The sequence below is a fragment of the Nesoenas mayeri genome (genome assembly GCF_963082525.1).
Source record: "Nesoenas mayeri genome assembly, chromosome: W".
In the NCBI taxonomy this organism is placed as follows: Eukaryota; Metazoa; Chordata; class Aves; order Columbiformes; family Columbidae; genus Nesoenas; species Nesoenas mayeri.
In genome coordinates this window covers 811,877-828,286 of record NC_137553.1, presented here as the reverse complement: position 1 = coordinate 828,286, position 16,410 = coordinate 811,877, and the positions used below count along the sequence as shown (strand labels likewise).

Sequence of the window (16,410 nt, the reverse complement as noted above, 5' to 3'; positions counted from 1 at the left end):
TAAATTTGAGAAGAAACTTCTTCTCAGTGAGGGTAACAACGCTGGAACAGGCTGCCCAGGGGGGTTATGGAGTCTCCTGCTCTGGAGACATTCAAAACCCACCTGGACACATTCCTGTGTAGTCTCATCTAAGTGTACCTGCTCTGGCAGGGGAACTGTATTAGACAATCTTTTAAGGTCCCTTCGAATCCCTAACATTCTGTGATTTTGTGATTCTGTGTGAAAGTGTATTAACTTTGTTAATACATATATACTAGTTCACATTATACATTGTAATGTAATGCAGTAGTGGAATTTTCCTGGAGACTTTGGTATTGTTCATGATTAAGTAAAACAAACTAAAGGACAGCCTGGCCCTGGAAATAAGGACTTTGCTTCTTGGAAGCTTGGAGCTTGGCCTAGAAGCTTGTATCCTTTGGCCTGGAGGAGACTAGAGTGCGCTTAGGAAATCATAACCTTAAAATCGTGATGACATCTGTTGTACTGTGCTTATCCTTATTTGCATCTTTTTTTTCCTTATCCTAAGAATGGAACAATATCATTTCATTCATGGATGTGTTGGTGTCATGGGGCTCCCAACATTTAAACGCTACGCTTTCATTAAAACCAAAGCTTTCACTCACTGAATGTTGTGCCTCATCCCTGAGGGACCTGCACATGCTTTTTGCTTGTAATACCAGGTAACAGAAATGAGGAGAATAGGCTATCCAGTTTCCCATCCTTATTCAATGGGATTTTCCCTGCAGGGCTTCAACTATTTTAGCACATTGCACTGGACCCTGGCATCTCTTTAAAGCTATTGCTTTGTGCTTTAGTTTTCTTGTGCCTCACATTTGAGATCCCTCTTCACTAGAACAGAGCATGGCATGACTCATTCCCCAAATGAGTTAAAAATTTTCTTCCAAATAAACATATCTTTTATTCTTTAGATTTCTAAGAAAGTGAAGAACTGAGAGAACTCCATGTAATGAAACATCTGTGCTATGGATCTATTCTAAAAAAATAATTAATTGTATGTCTGTGGATGGTCATTTGGTCCCACTCCACTGCTTATTTAAGAAAAGGTTTATAGTCAGATCCAAGCACAACACTGTGATGATGAAGTTTAGTGGAGGAATCTGATTCTTTCCCATGCTGCCAGTATCAACAAATCATTTCTATTTCTGTCTATCTGAGCTGCTTTTTGCTTTTTCTGTATTTAAAGTAATTTGATTATTTCTGGTTAATATATGATATAGGAATTTTTCACCTTAACCCATTTAATGTGCTCCTTTAGCTCCTCTGTGGTATATCTTCTACATTAAATGGTCCGATTTCATTTATAAGAGGGCTAAATTTCCATTTTCTTTTATGAATAACTGCTACTGTTTAACATTGGGCAGAGGCCAAGCAGTAGACAGCTGCTCTCTCTCACCTTTCCTTCCTCTTCTCCAGGCTGAACAAACCAAGTGACTTTAGCCGCTCTTCATACGGCTTCCCCTCCAAACCCTTCACCAACTTCGTAGCCTTCTTCTGGACACTCTCCAGTAGCTTTGTATCCTTTTTGCACTGTGGTGCCCAGAAGTGCACCCAGTGCTCCAGGTGAGGGCACACCAGTGCAGAGCAGAGCAAGAGAATCACCTCCCCCGACTGGCTGGCGATGCCGTGCTGGATGCACCCAGGACACGGTTGCCCTCTTGGCTGCCAGGGACGCTGTCGGCTCACGTTCAACTTGACATCAACCAGAACCCCCAGATCCCTCTCCACGGAGCTGCTTTCCAGCATCTCGTCCCCAGTCTGTATGTACAGCCAGGGCTGCTGTGTCCCAGGTGCAAAATCCAGCACTTGCTCTTGTTGAACTTCATGCGGTTGGTGATTGCCCAGATCCCTCTGCAGGGCCTCTCTGCCCTCCAGAGTGTCAACAGCTCCCCCCGATTTTGTGTCATCAACAAACTTGCTAATCAGTCCCTCAAGTCCTGTGTCCAAGTCATTTCTGAAGACACTGAAGAGTGCTGGCCCTAAGATGGATCCCCATGCAACCCGCTAGTGACTGGTCGCCAGCCCGACTTTACCCCATTTGCTAGAACCCTTTGAGCCCGGCCCATCAGCCAACTGCTCACCCACTGCACTGTGTGTTTACCCAGCTGTGTGCTGGCCATCTTGTCCAGGAGGATACTGCGAGAGGCAGTATCAAAGGCTTTACTGAAATCCAAAAAGATCATGTTGACAGGCTTCCCTTGGTCGACTAGGTGGGTAACCTTGTTGTAGAACAGAATTAAGTTAGTCAAGCAGGACGTTTCCCTCATGAACCCGTGCTGGCTGGGACCAATGACTGCATTGTCGTTCAGATGTTTTTCAATAACTCCCAGAACAATCTTCTCCATGAAGAGATCTACAATAGCTATAGCATGCTCAGATCAAAAGTATAATTTCTTTGTGCCCCACTTTGGGCACCAAAAAAGACTGTGGTTGGTTGACCCCAGTGAGCAGTCAAACACTCACCCAGCCTCTCGCTCCCCTCTCACAAAAGGTTGGAAGGGACCTCTGGAGTTCTTCTGGTCCACCACCTGGCTCAAGCAGGGTCACCTAGAGGCGGTTGCCCAGGACCATGTCCAGACAGTTTCTGAGTATCTCCAAGGAAGGAGATTCCACAACCTCTCTGGGCAAACTGCCCCAGTGCTCAGTCACCCTCACAGTAAAAATGTCTTTCCTGACGTTCAGATGGAACTTCCTGTGTTTCACTTTGTGCCCATTGCCTCTTGTTCTGTCACTGGGCACCACAGAAAAGAGCCTGGCTCTGTCCTCTTTACACCCTCCCTTCAGGTATTTGTACACACTGAGAAGAACCCTTTCAAGCCTTCTCTTCTCCAGGCTAAACAGTCCCAACTCTCTCAGCCTTTCCTCAGAGGAGAGATGCTCCAGACCCTTAATCATCTTTATGGCCCTTTGTTGGACCATGTCCATGTCTCTCTTGTACTGGGGAGCCCAGAACTGGACACAGGACTCCAGGTGTGGACTTACTAGTGCTGAGTAGAAGGGAAAGGTCACTTCCCTCAACCTGCAAGCAATACTTTGTCTAATGCAGTCCATGATACCATTAGCCTTCTTTGCAGCAAGGGCACATTGTCAGTTCATGTTCAACTGGGTGTCCACCAGGACCCCCAGGTCCTTTTCTGCCAAGCTGCTTTCCAGCCAGTTGGCCCCCAGCACGGGTTTATTCCTCCCCAGGTGCAGGACTTTTGTACTGCCCCTTGTTGATGAATTTTATGAGGTTCATGTTGGCCCATTTCTCCAGCCCGTCCAGGTCCCTCTGGATGGCAGTGCAACCCTCTGGCATATCAGCCACTCGCCCCAGTTTGGTGTCATCTACATGTCTCCTGGAGGACGGAGAGAAAAGAAAAGGAAGGTTAAAACACTTCTGGATTGAGATGAAGTCACTTTAATAGGTAAATCAAAAGCTGTACAGGTAAGCAAAGAAAAAAGAATTAATTCTCTACTTCCTATCAGCAGGCAGATGTTTAACCACTTCCTAGAAAGCAAGGCTTCAGCACACATAATGGTTGCTTGAGAAGACAAACACTGTAACCATGAACATCCACCCTTCCTTCTCCTTTCCCTGAGCTTTTATTGATGAGCATGATGTTGTATTGAATGGGTAGAAGACACCTCCATATTCCATATGGGTATCCCTTCGGTCAGTTTGGGTCAGCTGTCTCAGTTATGTTCCCTCCCAAAGTCTTGCCCATCCCCAGCCTACCGGCTAGGGGGGGGTGTGGTGGGAGGAGCAGAAAGAGAGAAAGCCTTGATGCTGTGCAAGCACTGTTCAGCAATAGCCAGAATATTGCTTTGTTATCAACACTGTTTTAGGCACAGATGCAAAGCACAGCACCATACAGGCTTCTATAAAAAAAGTTGATTCCATCCCAGTCAGACTCAGTACAAGTTTTTAATATCCTTATTCTACTTCTGTTGGGGCCACAGAGGAGCCTTTGTGCTGCTCTTTGCCCCATGTTGCCAGGCCTTAAAATTCCTCAGAAAAGTTTTTGCACTGAAAGATTGTGGGAGATTTGAGGGATTTTCTTGAAGTTAATGTGTGGATGGGTTTCTATTAGATGGAGGTTTGTTATTAAACTAGCCAGGCCCAAAGGAGTTTCAAGGCCACCTCGGAAAGCTGAAAACACAACGTAAATCAACAGACCTATTAGTAGTGAGACTCGGGCGCATGGACAGCTCGTGAACATGGACAATATCCAATCAGCTAATGCATGCTTGGAGCGTGGACGTGTGATCAGGAAATAACCGCATATATAAGGAGGCTTGTTTCTGTAATAAATGGCTTCGCTTGAATTCATATTGGACTGTGTGGAGTCCATGAGTTTTTGCCCTCGCAAAAGATCTGATTTGTTACTGTAGAAAGCTCATAAAGACTATGCAAGAGAGACTGGAAATTTCATGATACTGGGATATTTATAAGGATGTCCTCCATTATGGAAAAAAGAAAACAAAAAGAAAGTTTGAAGGAAAAATTAAAAGGAAAAGGCATTGATTTTTTTTTTTTCTATGCTGGCTATAGACATTGATGCTGTTATTAATCCATGCAATTTTGAGACTGAAAATCATTTTCACTGGCTGTTGTTATATGACTTAGTACTTCAGGCTCTTCTGTGAAATAAGAGAAATATGTTTTCTGATGACATTGCCTGTTTGGCATGTGAGTATGCATTTGGAAGGCAGAAGAGTATAGAGAGCATCTTGATGTCAGGACAGTATGTTTAAAGAACTTCTTGGGATGGTTACACCCTTTCCCACCATTTCCGTGAATCAGAAAGATGGGTTGGGGGTTAGTTAGTTGTGTTTTTACATCCCTGTGGAGCTCAGTATTGATCCCTGCGGAACCTCACTTGTGACAGGCTGCCAGCCTGAGTAAAAACCACTGATTACCACCCTCTGAGTGCAACCTGTTAGCCAATTTCCTATCCATCTCACAGACTACCCATCCAGTCTGTATCTTGCCAGTTTGTCTAGGAGAAGGCTGTAGGAAACAGTGTCAAACACTTTGCTGAAGTCCAGGTAAACAACATCCACTTCTCTGCTCTCCTCATGTCAACAGAATAAGTTATTTTGTTGTACAAGGTGATGAAGTTAGTCTGGCATGATTTGCTTTTAGTAAATCCATATTGGCTTTTCCCAATTACCTGCTTCATTTGGCTTGTAACACTTTCCAGGAGAACTTGTTCCATTACTTTCCCAGGGACTGAAGTAAGATTAATGGGCCTGTAGTTTCCTGGGTCCTCCTTTGGGCCCTTGTTGTAGATGAGTGTGACATTTGCCCTCTTCCAGTCATCAGGGACATCCTCTGATCTCCACAACTCTTCAGTGATTATAGACAGAAGCCCTATTTCTTTTTCTGCTTGATAGATAACTTATTCTCTTGACTTCTTTTCAGCTCACACCTGTATAAGCACACTCTTTTTCTAATCCTTAAGCTGTATCAACACATGAGAAGAAAAAAATATTTTCCCCTCTTGACTTTACAGTCTTTCTGACTACATTTCACCTCTTTTCAGACCCATATTTTAAAGATACATGCCACAAGCTGGAGTTTTTTCTCCTACTAAACTTTTACTCAAGCAGTTACCATTACTAAACCTAGTAATGATTAGGCAGGAAAAATGTGAACTATCAAAAGAAAAGAAGCATGCAATAACTGGGGTAATGCCAAATTTTACTATATTGTTTGTTTTTCACAGAATGGCTGAGGTTGTAAGGGACCTCTGCAAGTAATCCTGTCCAACCCCCCTGCTCAAGAAGGGCCACCTAGAGTCAATTGCCCAAAACCCTGTCCAGAGGACTTTTGAATATTTCCAAGGAGGGAGACTTCACAATCACTCTGGGCAACCAGAGTGCTCAGTCAGCCTCACAGTAAAAAAGTGTTTCCTGATGTTCAGATGGAACCTCAGCACACCATTGCCAGCCAGTCAAGGGAGGTGATTGTCCTGTTCTACTCTGCACTGGTGCGGCCTCACCTGGAGCACTGTGTGGCCTTACAACTGCACATAGATCTCTAATTCTTCCTATTTATTCTCTATGCTGCATGTGTTGGTGTGCAGTCAATTCAGAGAAGTAATCAAGCATGCAGGTTTCTCATGAGGTGTGCAGAAGGAACCACCAGAGCCAAACACCCTTGAGGTGGTTGGCCTTCTGGTTCTCATTTTGGGAGGCAGCTAAGGAATATTTGTCGCTGCTCTGGTTGGCCTGGCTTATTCCCCAGTTGGATGCAATTCCATGAGCATTGCCACTTTGGACCCTGCTCTCTGAGCTCTTCAGTTTAAAGCCTGCCTCACCGAGTTGGTCAGCCTATTGCCAAAGATGCCCTTGCCTCTTCTAGACAAGTGGGTTCCATCCCTCCCTAACAGGTTATAGTCATAAAAGAATGTCCCATTGTCATAAAAGCCAAAACCCTCACGACAGCACCAGCCTTGAAGTCAGGAGTTAATGTGCATTATGCATCCATTTCTGGCTGCCCCCTTTCCTCCAACTGGTAGAATGGAGGAAAAGATGACTTGAGCACTGATATTTTCCTTGCACCCCCAGGGCTTTATGGTCTTCATTGATTCTGCCCAGGTTCCGGCTTGCAGTGTCATTTGTGCCTACATGAAAGAGCAGCAGTGGGTTGTAGTCTGTGCTCTTGACAAGTTGTGGAACCCTCTCGGCAACATCTTGCATCTTAGCTCCCAGAAGGCAGCCTGCCTCTCGTGACTCCCTCTCAGGATGGCAGATGGGCACTTTTTCCAAAAACTAGAAATTGCCAAATACTTGCTTAAACTAGAAACACCAGAAATTAGTATTTCATTTTGTTTATGTCTCTATTGCTTTTTATTTATAGGAATATTCCTCTGCATTGATCTGATATTTATAGGAGTTTGTGGATGTGATTCATGGAAGAATTGGCAAAGTGTTAGTAGATGTAAATGCAAGTTTCATCATAGCACTTGTACTTTACCTCAAGGCATATCCTTGTATATTTAGTTGTTCAGTAAGGCACGAGCATGAGGTACACCTTTTCCCACAGGTGAGTCACTAGTTAGAGACATTCCTCTGTTTTTTACCCTTTTGTAAAAATTAACAGCAGGTTCCAAAGCTCCTGTTGGGAAGAAAAAAAAGTGAAAGGGAGAAGGCCACTGATGATTGACAGATTACAGAGAACATGATTACAGCAGTCATGTAATTCTGTGATTCTGTAATCATATTTCTTAGGGAAACCAGGCTAAAAGGATGAGCTGACCTAACCTGTTGTTTTAGCCATGTGCAGCATTGAAATGAATGGAATAATTAGGAGAAATGCTTGCTGTCCGAAACATTAGTCTGAAACAGTTGATCTGTAATTCTTCAAAATTTTAGGTGATAACAAGTGTCTGTAATTTAAATATTGGTAAATACTTTAAAGAATTGTCCTCCCAATCTCCCTTATCTAGAGAAATGTGATTACTAAATGTTTCAGGAATCTGAATTTAGGTGTAGTGAATCACCAATGACTTTTGCAGATCTTCTATAAACTAATGACTTAACAAATTGTTAGTTTGAGCATTTGTCAAGGTTTGATTGCAGGGCAAAATTAAACCATGGCAGATGCTTTGTTAACCCCCTCTTCCCCCCAGTCTTCCTTAGCCCCCACCCCCCCACACCCCACTAAGTACAAGTGATAGGAAGGCAAAGGAGGATAAAAAGAGAGAGAGAGTTGGAAAATATTAAAATGCTACTAATAAAATAGAGAAAATAATACAAAATATACAAAACCAATCTTGAAAGTCCCAGCAAATCAATGCTGACTGCTCTACAGCTACCCAGAAGTCCTGGGCTGGACTCTGCAGCAAACCGGAACTGGATTCAGTCTGTCACTAGGCCTCAGATTTGCAGGGACGACTTGCAAAGTTCTCCCCAGATGCCGGCCATAGTTGAAGAGGGAAAAAGGGATGAGGCCCTTGTGATCTTCCACTTCTATATGATGTATCATGTGGATGGGATGGAATACTTAGCTGGTCAGTTTTAGTCACCTGTTCAGTTCGCTCCTCCTTGCCCCTCTCACTTACAGGATGTGCATCCTTATCAGCGACCTTGCATTCCATTGCTATGTCTACCAAAACATGTATCCTACTTTAGAGAAGTGCAGTTACTAAGAAGACTTCAGCTGAAAGGAAAATTCACTACAAGAGAAGCTGGTCTTGTTTTTAACAAAACCACAACAGTGTTGCAATGGAATATTTGGGGTTTTTATCTTTTAAGTGTTAAGATTCTTTCTACCATTTTTTTGAACATATCTGTAGAGAAGGAATTCTGATATGTGGGTGTGAAGTATTTTAGTTTTTCTAACAGATGGAAGTAGTGGGTTTGTGCTTTTCCTATGGTGAAGATAGTGCAGTTTCTTCTGCTTTCAGGTAGGGTTTTTAAAGTAGTAGTCATTGTTCCCTATACTAAGAAAAGTTGGGGTTTTTAAATGAGGTTTTTCTATGTGTATCTGTCTGTGGATGACTTTGATTTGATACAGAATTTGCATTCAGAATATGAGGAAAAGTACAAGCCTTAATATTTGGCTGTCTTCTTGCCTACCTGCCCTCTGTTTACTGAATGCATCCAGAATAACAGAATATGAAGAGACTTCTCATTGAGCATGAAAGAAAAAATATTTTGTTTCACTTCAATGTTTATTTTAACCAGGTCTCAAATCGGACTATACTTTTTGGTTTGTTTTTCAGAGTGATATAATTGAAAGTGCTTCTCCTATATTTGAGGAATAACAAATTGGTGATTGGATGGTGGATTAATAAGTAGCTGTTGTATTACGAGAGTAAGAAGATATTTTGGGAGTTGGGAAGAACCGGATTTTCACCCTAGTCTAGCAGCTTCGCTGCTCACTTAAACACAGATGAATGAAGACCCCATTTGGAAAATCGACAGGTCAGCGATCCAGAGCTGATGCAAATGCAGGTGAGGTGTTACTTAATTTGGGGGTTTTGTTTGTTGTTTTTTAGTGGGTAAAAAAGTGTCACAATCACAGAATGGTTGGGGTTGGAAGGGACCTCTGGAGATCATCCAGTCCAACCCACCTGCTAAAGCAGGGTCACCAGAGCAGGTTGCACAGGAATGTGTCCAGGTGGGTTTGAATGCCTGCAGAGGAGACTCCACAACCTCTTGAGGCAGCTTTATGAAGCTCTTACTGTTTGTGCTTGTGGGGTTTTTTTGTGTGTTTTGGTTTTTTATTTTTATTTTGATATAACAATTATTTCTTTCATTATAGAAACTGTGGAATTGAAAATATATGCATACATTTAATTAAGCTATACAGGCTTACATATAAGAAGTTGTACTGGTTTTGGCTGGCATAGAGTTAAATTTATTCATAGTAGTTTCATGATGCTATGTTTTGGATTTGTGCTGAAAACAGTGTTGATAACACACTGACATTTTATGTACTGCTGAGCAGTGCTTACACAGAGACAAGGACTTCTCTCTCATGCTGCTCCCCCTGCAGCAAGTAGGCTGGAGGTGTACAAGAAGTTGAGAGGGGACACAGCTGGGACACCTTACCCCAACTGACCAAAGAGATATTCCATACCATAGACTAACACTTTAAGGGAAAAAAATTCTCTTTTGCTCATATCAGAAGTGCTGGAAAATTAACAATAATGTATTCACCATATATTTATAACATGGTGTAAAATTTTTAATTAAAGAAATTGATCAGATAGCAATTATGAAAGAGCATCTCTCAAAAACACTTCAGAAAGGTTTTTCTAAATGTACACAGAGATTATTGCTACATTGTGTTTTGTAAATTGAAATAATTAGTCAAAGTATTTTAAAGAATTCTTTATTTCAAGAAACAAAATATGAGTAATCACTTAGCTTTTTATGACTGGTTAGGCTAATTCAGTTTTGTAGCTCAATGGACTAATGAATCTCAGTAAATCTTGTGGATGCATATGGTAAGGATTATTTACAATGACACAACAAAAAAATCAAGTTATCTGTCAAAAATTGTTCTGTGTGCTGGTATTTGGTCTTGTATAAAATAAACCAGACTGTTTTAGCTGTGCATTCTGTTTGGACTAGTGTGCAGGTGTATGGGAATATATCAGAAGATTGGCGAGGAGGTTAGTTAAATGTAAATACGCTCAAGTGACTTGCACCTGTCTGCAGAAAAAGCACATACATCACACTAATTGTTTTACTGACCTTGTGTGCTTGATGAGTAGAACCTCTGTGTTAGGTAACACCAGGATCTACCAGCAGGGCTGAACTGACCAGCGCCTGCGTCCCCGCCTGTGTCACCTCTGCCTGGGAGCTCAGGTGCGACTTCGGAGATCCCCCAGGAGAGAGGGAACTAAAATAAAACTTGCTCTTTGCAATGCATGCCTGGCCTCTGACTCTTCTTGTGACCTGCCTGCGTACGTGTACACAACAAGACAGGGACTAGAAATTATCAGTTGCAAATTAAGAATTCCACAGTCCACGCAGTGTGAACTTTATGTAGAGGGTGATTTTTGTGAATTAAAATAGGTAATTTTACTTTACATGTTAAGTAGAAAATTTCACTATTTGTCCTCAATTAAAAAAAAAAAACCAACAACTTATTTTAGGTGGTCACACTTTCCATTGTTATTTTATTATATTTTATACTATAACTGGCATCTTCATTTTGCACCATGTAAAATCATTATAATTGATACTCAGATTTCTTTAGATGCCATTTTTGCTTTTTAATATCCCTACGCAACATGGGCTGTGGGTAGTTGGCCTTTATTGCTTTTTGAAAAAAACAAAAAACTTATGTGGTGATGGAATTATAGAGGTATATTAGGAAAAAGTGTACCAGGTAGCCATTATTAGGAGACTGCATAACCAATTCTTTAATGTTTTTTTTGTGTGTTTTTTTGTTGTTTTTTTTTTTTTTAAAACATACAACTACTGAGCAGGAAAGACAGAACATTTGTTTATCATTGTAGTTTCACAGATAGTCGTCAAATTATTTGGAAAGAACAGCAAAAGCAGTAATTGATTTCATGAGAGTTTATCAAATCAAGATTTTGAAGGCTGAAGACAAGGAATTAGAAATCCAAATCAGTAGTAAAGACTTAGATATGGTGGCTTCTTTGAAAAAGCTAGTTTTCCTTGTCCTGTCTGCCTGCTTACAAAGGCTTTTATTTGCTGTAAAGTAGGTTTAAAAGAGGAGAAAAATCCATTTGACCAAAATATCCAGGTTTTTGAAGTCTATCTCTACTGGGAAACAGACTTAATAGTTCCATCTTGAGAAATAAAGGATAACACTGAAGACAGAGAAACAAAGGAAAGCCAAACCTGTTTCTTATTTTTTCACAACAGTAGAGTGTGCATCTGCAGCCTCAGTGGTTTTGTTAAAATATAGAGCAGCTTTCCAGGATATAGTTTTAGTAGATCAGACAGTTGCTTTGTGCTTGACATTGTGCTTGTGATTCTAAGTAGTGCATGATTCTCCCCAATACAGGCAAATCCTGATTTTTTTCATTAACATAATCTAATCTAATTGTCTGTAAGATAAGTTGTGATTACCCTTGTGTTTACATTTATATTTTGTCTTTTTGAGTCTAGTGATCATTTGTTTTATGCTATAGAAGTGTACGACATGGTCATTTACATTCCTTCCTAGCTGTTACCAGTACTGTCCTTGTGAATTAAGAAGAGATCCAACTCCCAGATTTGACTTGCTTAAAAATGCAATGAAATCTTTTGGCAGAGTCGGGAATTCATTTTACCACTCTTCTCCTGGTCCAGTTCCCCAAACTCTTAAAGCTGACATTGGGCAATATTAGGTATGAATAAACATGGCTGTGGAATGTTTAGTTCCCTCAAAGTAATTCTGAAAGAGCCATCAGATCAAGAACAATTTTCATGTGATTATATGGTGTTTCCACAGCAGATTCTGAGATATAATTTTAAAATGTCCAGCTTTTGCTGCCTGTCATAAAGACTGGGGATATTCTGAGAAATGAGAAAAAGTGGAGTCCACACCCTCAAAGAATGTTTATTTTATTTCTGTGTTGTCTTACCCTTTTTCTTTCTCTGTGAGAGTAAGGCAGAAGCATTCAGAAACATGGCTTCTAGTTTTGCTATTGAATTTAACAATATTTTAAGAATATATTAGGCAGAATTAATTCAGGCTCAAAAAACAAAGGCCAACTGACAATTAAATGCTTCATTCTTTTGTTCTTGACTGGGAGTTGGGAGTTTGTGTTGACTTTTTGTTATGGAAAATATTTAATTTTGTAGTCATAAGAGATTGAGCCATAAATATTTTCTCCTCCCTCAGGTCTATCAAAGTTTGAATCATTGCTGCTTACTACAAAGAAGCATAAAACAAATCAAATCACTTTGTGTGCTTGGGGTTTTTTTGATACTGTTAATTATTAACTTCTGGTTTTATATTCATGGCAACTTCATTGTACAGAGTTTATTTTGAATGATGGAATTTTATGGAATGTGCTAGTTAGAACAGTAGCACTTACCATTCCGTAGTCAGAAGGAGGTAAAGGGTATGAACTTAAACCCATTCAATGACATTCATGCTATACAGAATTTGATAAATACATTATTGTTCTCTAATTACTGTTAACATCTTCAAAGTCATATTATTGCTTGAGACCAAACTATGCTTGACCCTAAAACACTTGATATACTAAATTTTCACTTGATATACTAAATTTTCACTTGATATATTTGTGTGAACATATTGCCCTTGGATAATTTCAGGATAATTTGTGTAAGCAAAGTTGCTGCTTTGCTTGTTATGTTTGGCATTCTCTGCTAAAGGAGATGATCAGCAACATATATGTTAAAAATTAATATATTAAAATATTTTTATTTGCTCTCAAATGTCTTAAGTCATTAAGACATAGCAATACTTACAACATCATACATTTACAAATAAACATCTTTGTAAAGAACCTGTACAAGCTGTTTGGAATACTAAATTGAGAAAAAAAAGTCCTCTGTGTGGCTGATTTGTTGCCAAGGTGAGCAGCCCTGGTGCTGGCACGATCAGCAGCAGAGTGCTCTAGTGTGGTGCACTAGGGGGTTTCCCGATCTGGGGGAATCTTGGGGGGAGCCAGGAGAACCACCAGGAGCCTGACAGCAGCTGATGAGACCTGGGTGGGGCCAGGAGCAAAGGCAGCCAAGCTCCACCACATATAAAAGAAGCCCCTGGGGAGTGCCAGTGACCAGCAGAGCTGTGAACAGGGCAGGCAAACAGGGCATGGTGTGGCAGTTTGCACAGTAGGGCACACAGCTCTGCTAGCTCACTGGAGAGCAATGGTATCCACCCAGCAGAAAGCCATGGCCTCTGTAAGCTCGGCACCCACCACAAGTGATGCAGCTGCCCAGACCAAGATCTGGTGGGAAGATGCAGCCACCCAGGTGTCAGGCTGCAGGGTGAGCCCTGCTCTTACACCAGTACTGGATGGCAGCAGTGAGCACAGCTGTGGGAGGTGTGCTCAAGTAGAGGAACTCTTCCACATAGTGACACAGCCTGGAGGAGGTAAGTAGGTTGAGGAGTATCAGGGAGTGTGAGAGGGAGATAGACCAGCGGAGTCGCACCCTACCTTCCCTGGGACAGACCCAGCAGGTAGACAGGGCACATGAGACGAAGGACTCCCCACCTTCTCTCTGCATGGCGGAATGTGGTGACTTAAGGGATAGGGGGTGATGGCAGCATGTTCCTGACCAGTGCACCAGGAATGTCTCTGCTGTGACTGCCCCACCTTCCCAGGTTCCTTTGCAAAACAGGTATGAGGTTCTGCAAGTGAAACCAAACAATACTGAGGATGACAATTCAACTAAGTTGGAGGTGCTGCAGAAATTGTCAGTCTACACCCTCTGTCAAAACTGCTTCTGTAAAGGAAAGAAAGATGGGTCATTGTCATAGGAGACTCCCTTCTGAGGGGAACAGAAGGCCCACTTCTTAAGGAAGTCTGCTGCCTCCCTGGGGCTCAGGTTAAACATGTGAAGAGAAAACTTCCTGCCCTGCTATGGCCCTCAGATTATTATCCGTTATTGATTTTTAAGGTAGGCAGTGATGAGGTTGCAACAGGAAATCTGAGGGAAATCAAGAGGGACTTCAGGGCCTTGGGATGACTGGTTAAAGGATCAGGAGCACAAGTAGTGTTATCCTTGTGTTGTCCCAAAACAGGGTTCTTTACCCAGTATGCATACAAAAGAGCCAAATTTAGCACACAGAGATGTTTATTACAGAGTTGCACAAGATGCAAGGGTTGTTGATGTGTTTGAAAGCATGGAAGCACCTGAGAATGGTCACATAGGAATTAGAGCTTCTCCTCCAAAAAAGGTGGCAGGATCAGTAGCCCGGCTGAAGTGCACCTATACCAATGCACGCAGCACGGGCAACAAACAGGAGGAGCTGGAAGCCATTGTGCAGCAGAAAAACTATGATATAGTTCCTTTTTATGGCAGTTCTAGTCGAATGCCTTTTCAGGCATTGGAACAGGCTGCCCAGGGAAGTGGTTGAGTCACCATCCCTGGAGGTGTTTAAAAGACAGATGAGGTTCTTAGGGACGTGGTTTAGAGGTGGACTTGATAGTGTTATATTAACAGGTTGACTCTATGATCTTAAAAGTCTTTTCCAACCAAAACAAATCTGCACTTGGGACAGAGTAACACTGGACACAAGTACAAACTGGGAGAGGAGTGGCTGGAGAGCAGCCCTGCAGAGGGATCTGAGGCTGCTGGTTGACAGCAGGGTCAATAGGAGGCAGTAGTGTGCCCTGGCACCTTAGGGCAAACCACATCCTGGGGTGCATTAAACACAGCATAACCAGCTGGTCAAAAGAGGTGATTATCCCAGTGTGGCCTCACCTTGAGTACTGTGTGCAGCTCTGGGCCCCACAATTTAAGAAGGATGTTAAGGTCCTTGAATGCGTCCAGAGGAGGGCAATGAAGCTGGTGAAAGGGCTGGAAGGCATGTCCTATGAGGAGCGACTGAGGGCTCTGGGTTTGTCTGGTCTGGAGAAAAGGAAGCTGAGGAGCAAACTCATTGCTCATTGCTACAGCTTCCTGAGGAGGGGAAGTGGAGAGGGAGGGGCTGAGCTCTTCTCCTTGGCATCTAGTGACAGGACACATGGGAATCGTTTGAAGCTGCACCAGGGGAGGTTCAGACTGGACATTTACTGATTAGGTGGTCAAAGACTGGAACAGGCTTCCTAGAGAGGCGTGGTTGATGCTCCATGCCTGTCAGTGTTTAAGAGGCATTTAGACAATGCCCTTGATAACATGCTTTGTCAGTCCTGAAGTGGTTAGGCAACTGGACTTAGATGATCATGTTAGGTCCCTTCCAACTACAAAAATACTCTGTTATATTCTATACCACCTTTTTGTGCTATATCTGGACTTTAGTGTAAGCACTTAATAGGAAAATAGTCTTTCACATGCTTCAGTTACACAGATGAGAATATGTACAACTTACTGATGCAATGTTGTGGGTAAGAATACTGTTTATACTATAGTTTTCAAGTGTAAAACCAGTTTCCTGAGGTATAAAAACTGCATTTGCATGATTTTTTTTTTTTTGCATCTGTAGTTATCTGGGCTAGTATTTAAAAGCATTACTTTAGGCAAACTGGACACCCACAAATCCATGGGCTCCAATGGGATCCACTCACGAGTGCTGAGACAGATGGCAGATGTTATTGCAAAGCCACTCTCCATCATGTTTGAAAGGTCATGGAGAATAGGAGAGGTGCCTGAGGACTGGAGGAAAGACGTCACTCCAGTCTTTTAAAATGACAAGAGGGATGACCCAGGAAACTACAGGGCAGTCAGCCTTACCTCCATCCCTGGAAAGGTGATGGGACAGCTTATTGTGGACATCATCTCCAAACATGTGGAGGAAGAGAAGATTATCAGGAACAGTCAACATAAATTCACCAGCCTCATAGTCTTCTACCATGACTTCAGCAAGGCTTTTGACACTGTCTCCCACTATCTCACAACATCCTCATAGGCAAGCTCAGGAAGTGTGGGTTGGATGAATGCACGGTGAGATGGATCATGAACTGGCTGGACGGCAGAGCTCAGAGGGTTGCGATCAACGGTGCAGAGTCTGGTTGGAGGCCTGTAGTTACTGGGGTTCCCCAGGGGTCAGCAATGGGTCCAGTCCTGTTCAACCTCTTCATCAATGACCTGGATGAAGAGACTGAGTGCACCCTCAGCAAGCTGACTGATGATACCAAACTGGGAGGAAGGGCTGACACACCAGAGGCTGTGCTGCCATCCAGCGAGACCTGGACAGGCTGGAGGACTGGGCAGAGAAAAACTTGATGAAGTGCAACAAGGGCAAGTGCAGGGTCCTGCACCTGGGGAGGAATAACCCTGTACACCAGTACAGGT

The 16,410-nt window shown here is 42.4% G+C and overlaps 1 protein-coding gene across 4 annotated transcripts in view; it reads left to right on the top strand.

The window, feature by feature from the left end:
* The first annotated feature begins 2,148 nt into the window (after nt 1-2,148).
* The window catches only part of SPIN4 (spindlin family member 4), a 53,763-nt gene continuing 39,501 nt past the window's right edge, over nt 2,149-16,410 (top strand). The window contains exons 1-4 of one of the 4 annotated variants that reach the window (XM_080361858.1): nt 2,149-2,228; nt 3,275-3,425; nt 6,866-7,051; nt 8,733-8,964. In XM_080361858.1, the coding sequence (XP_080217984.1) occupies nt 8,907-8,964 (58 nt within the window). In that variant the 5' untranslated portion in view covers nt 2,149-2,228; nt 3,275-3,425; nt 6,866-7,051; nt 8,733-8,906. Of the gene's footprint in view, nt 2,229-3,274; nt 3,446-6,865; nt 7,052-8,732; nt 8,965-16,410 lie in introns of all 4 variants that reach the window. The other 3 variants (XM_080361859.1, XM_080361860.1, XM_080361857.1) reach the window with 3 other exon arrangements.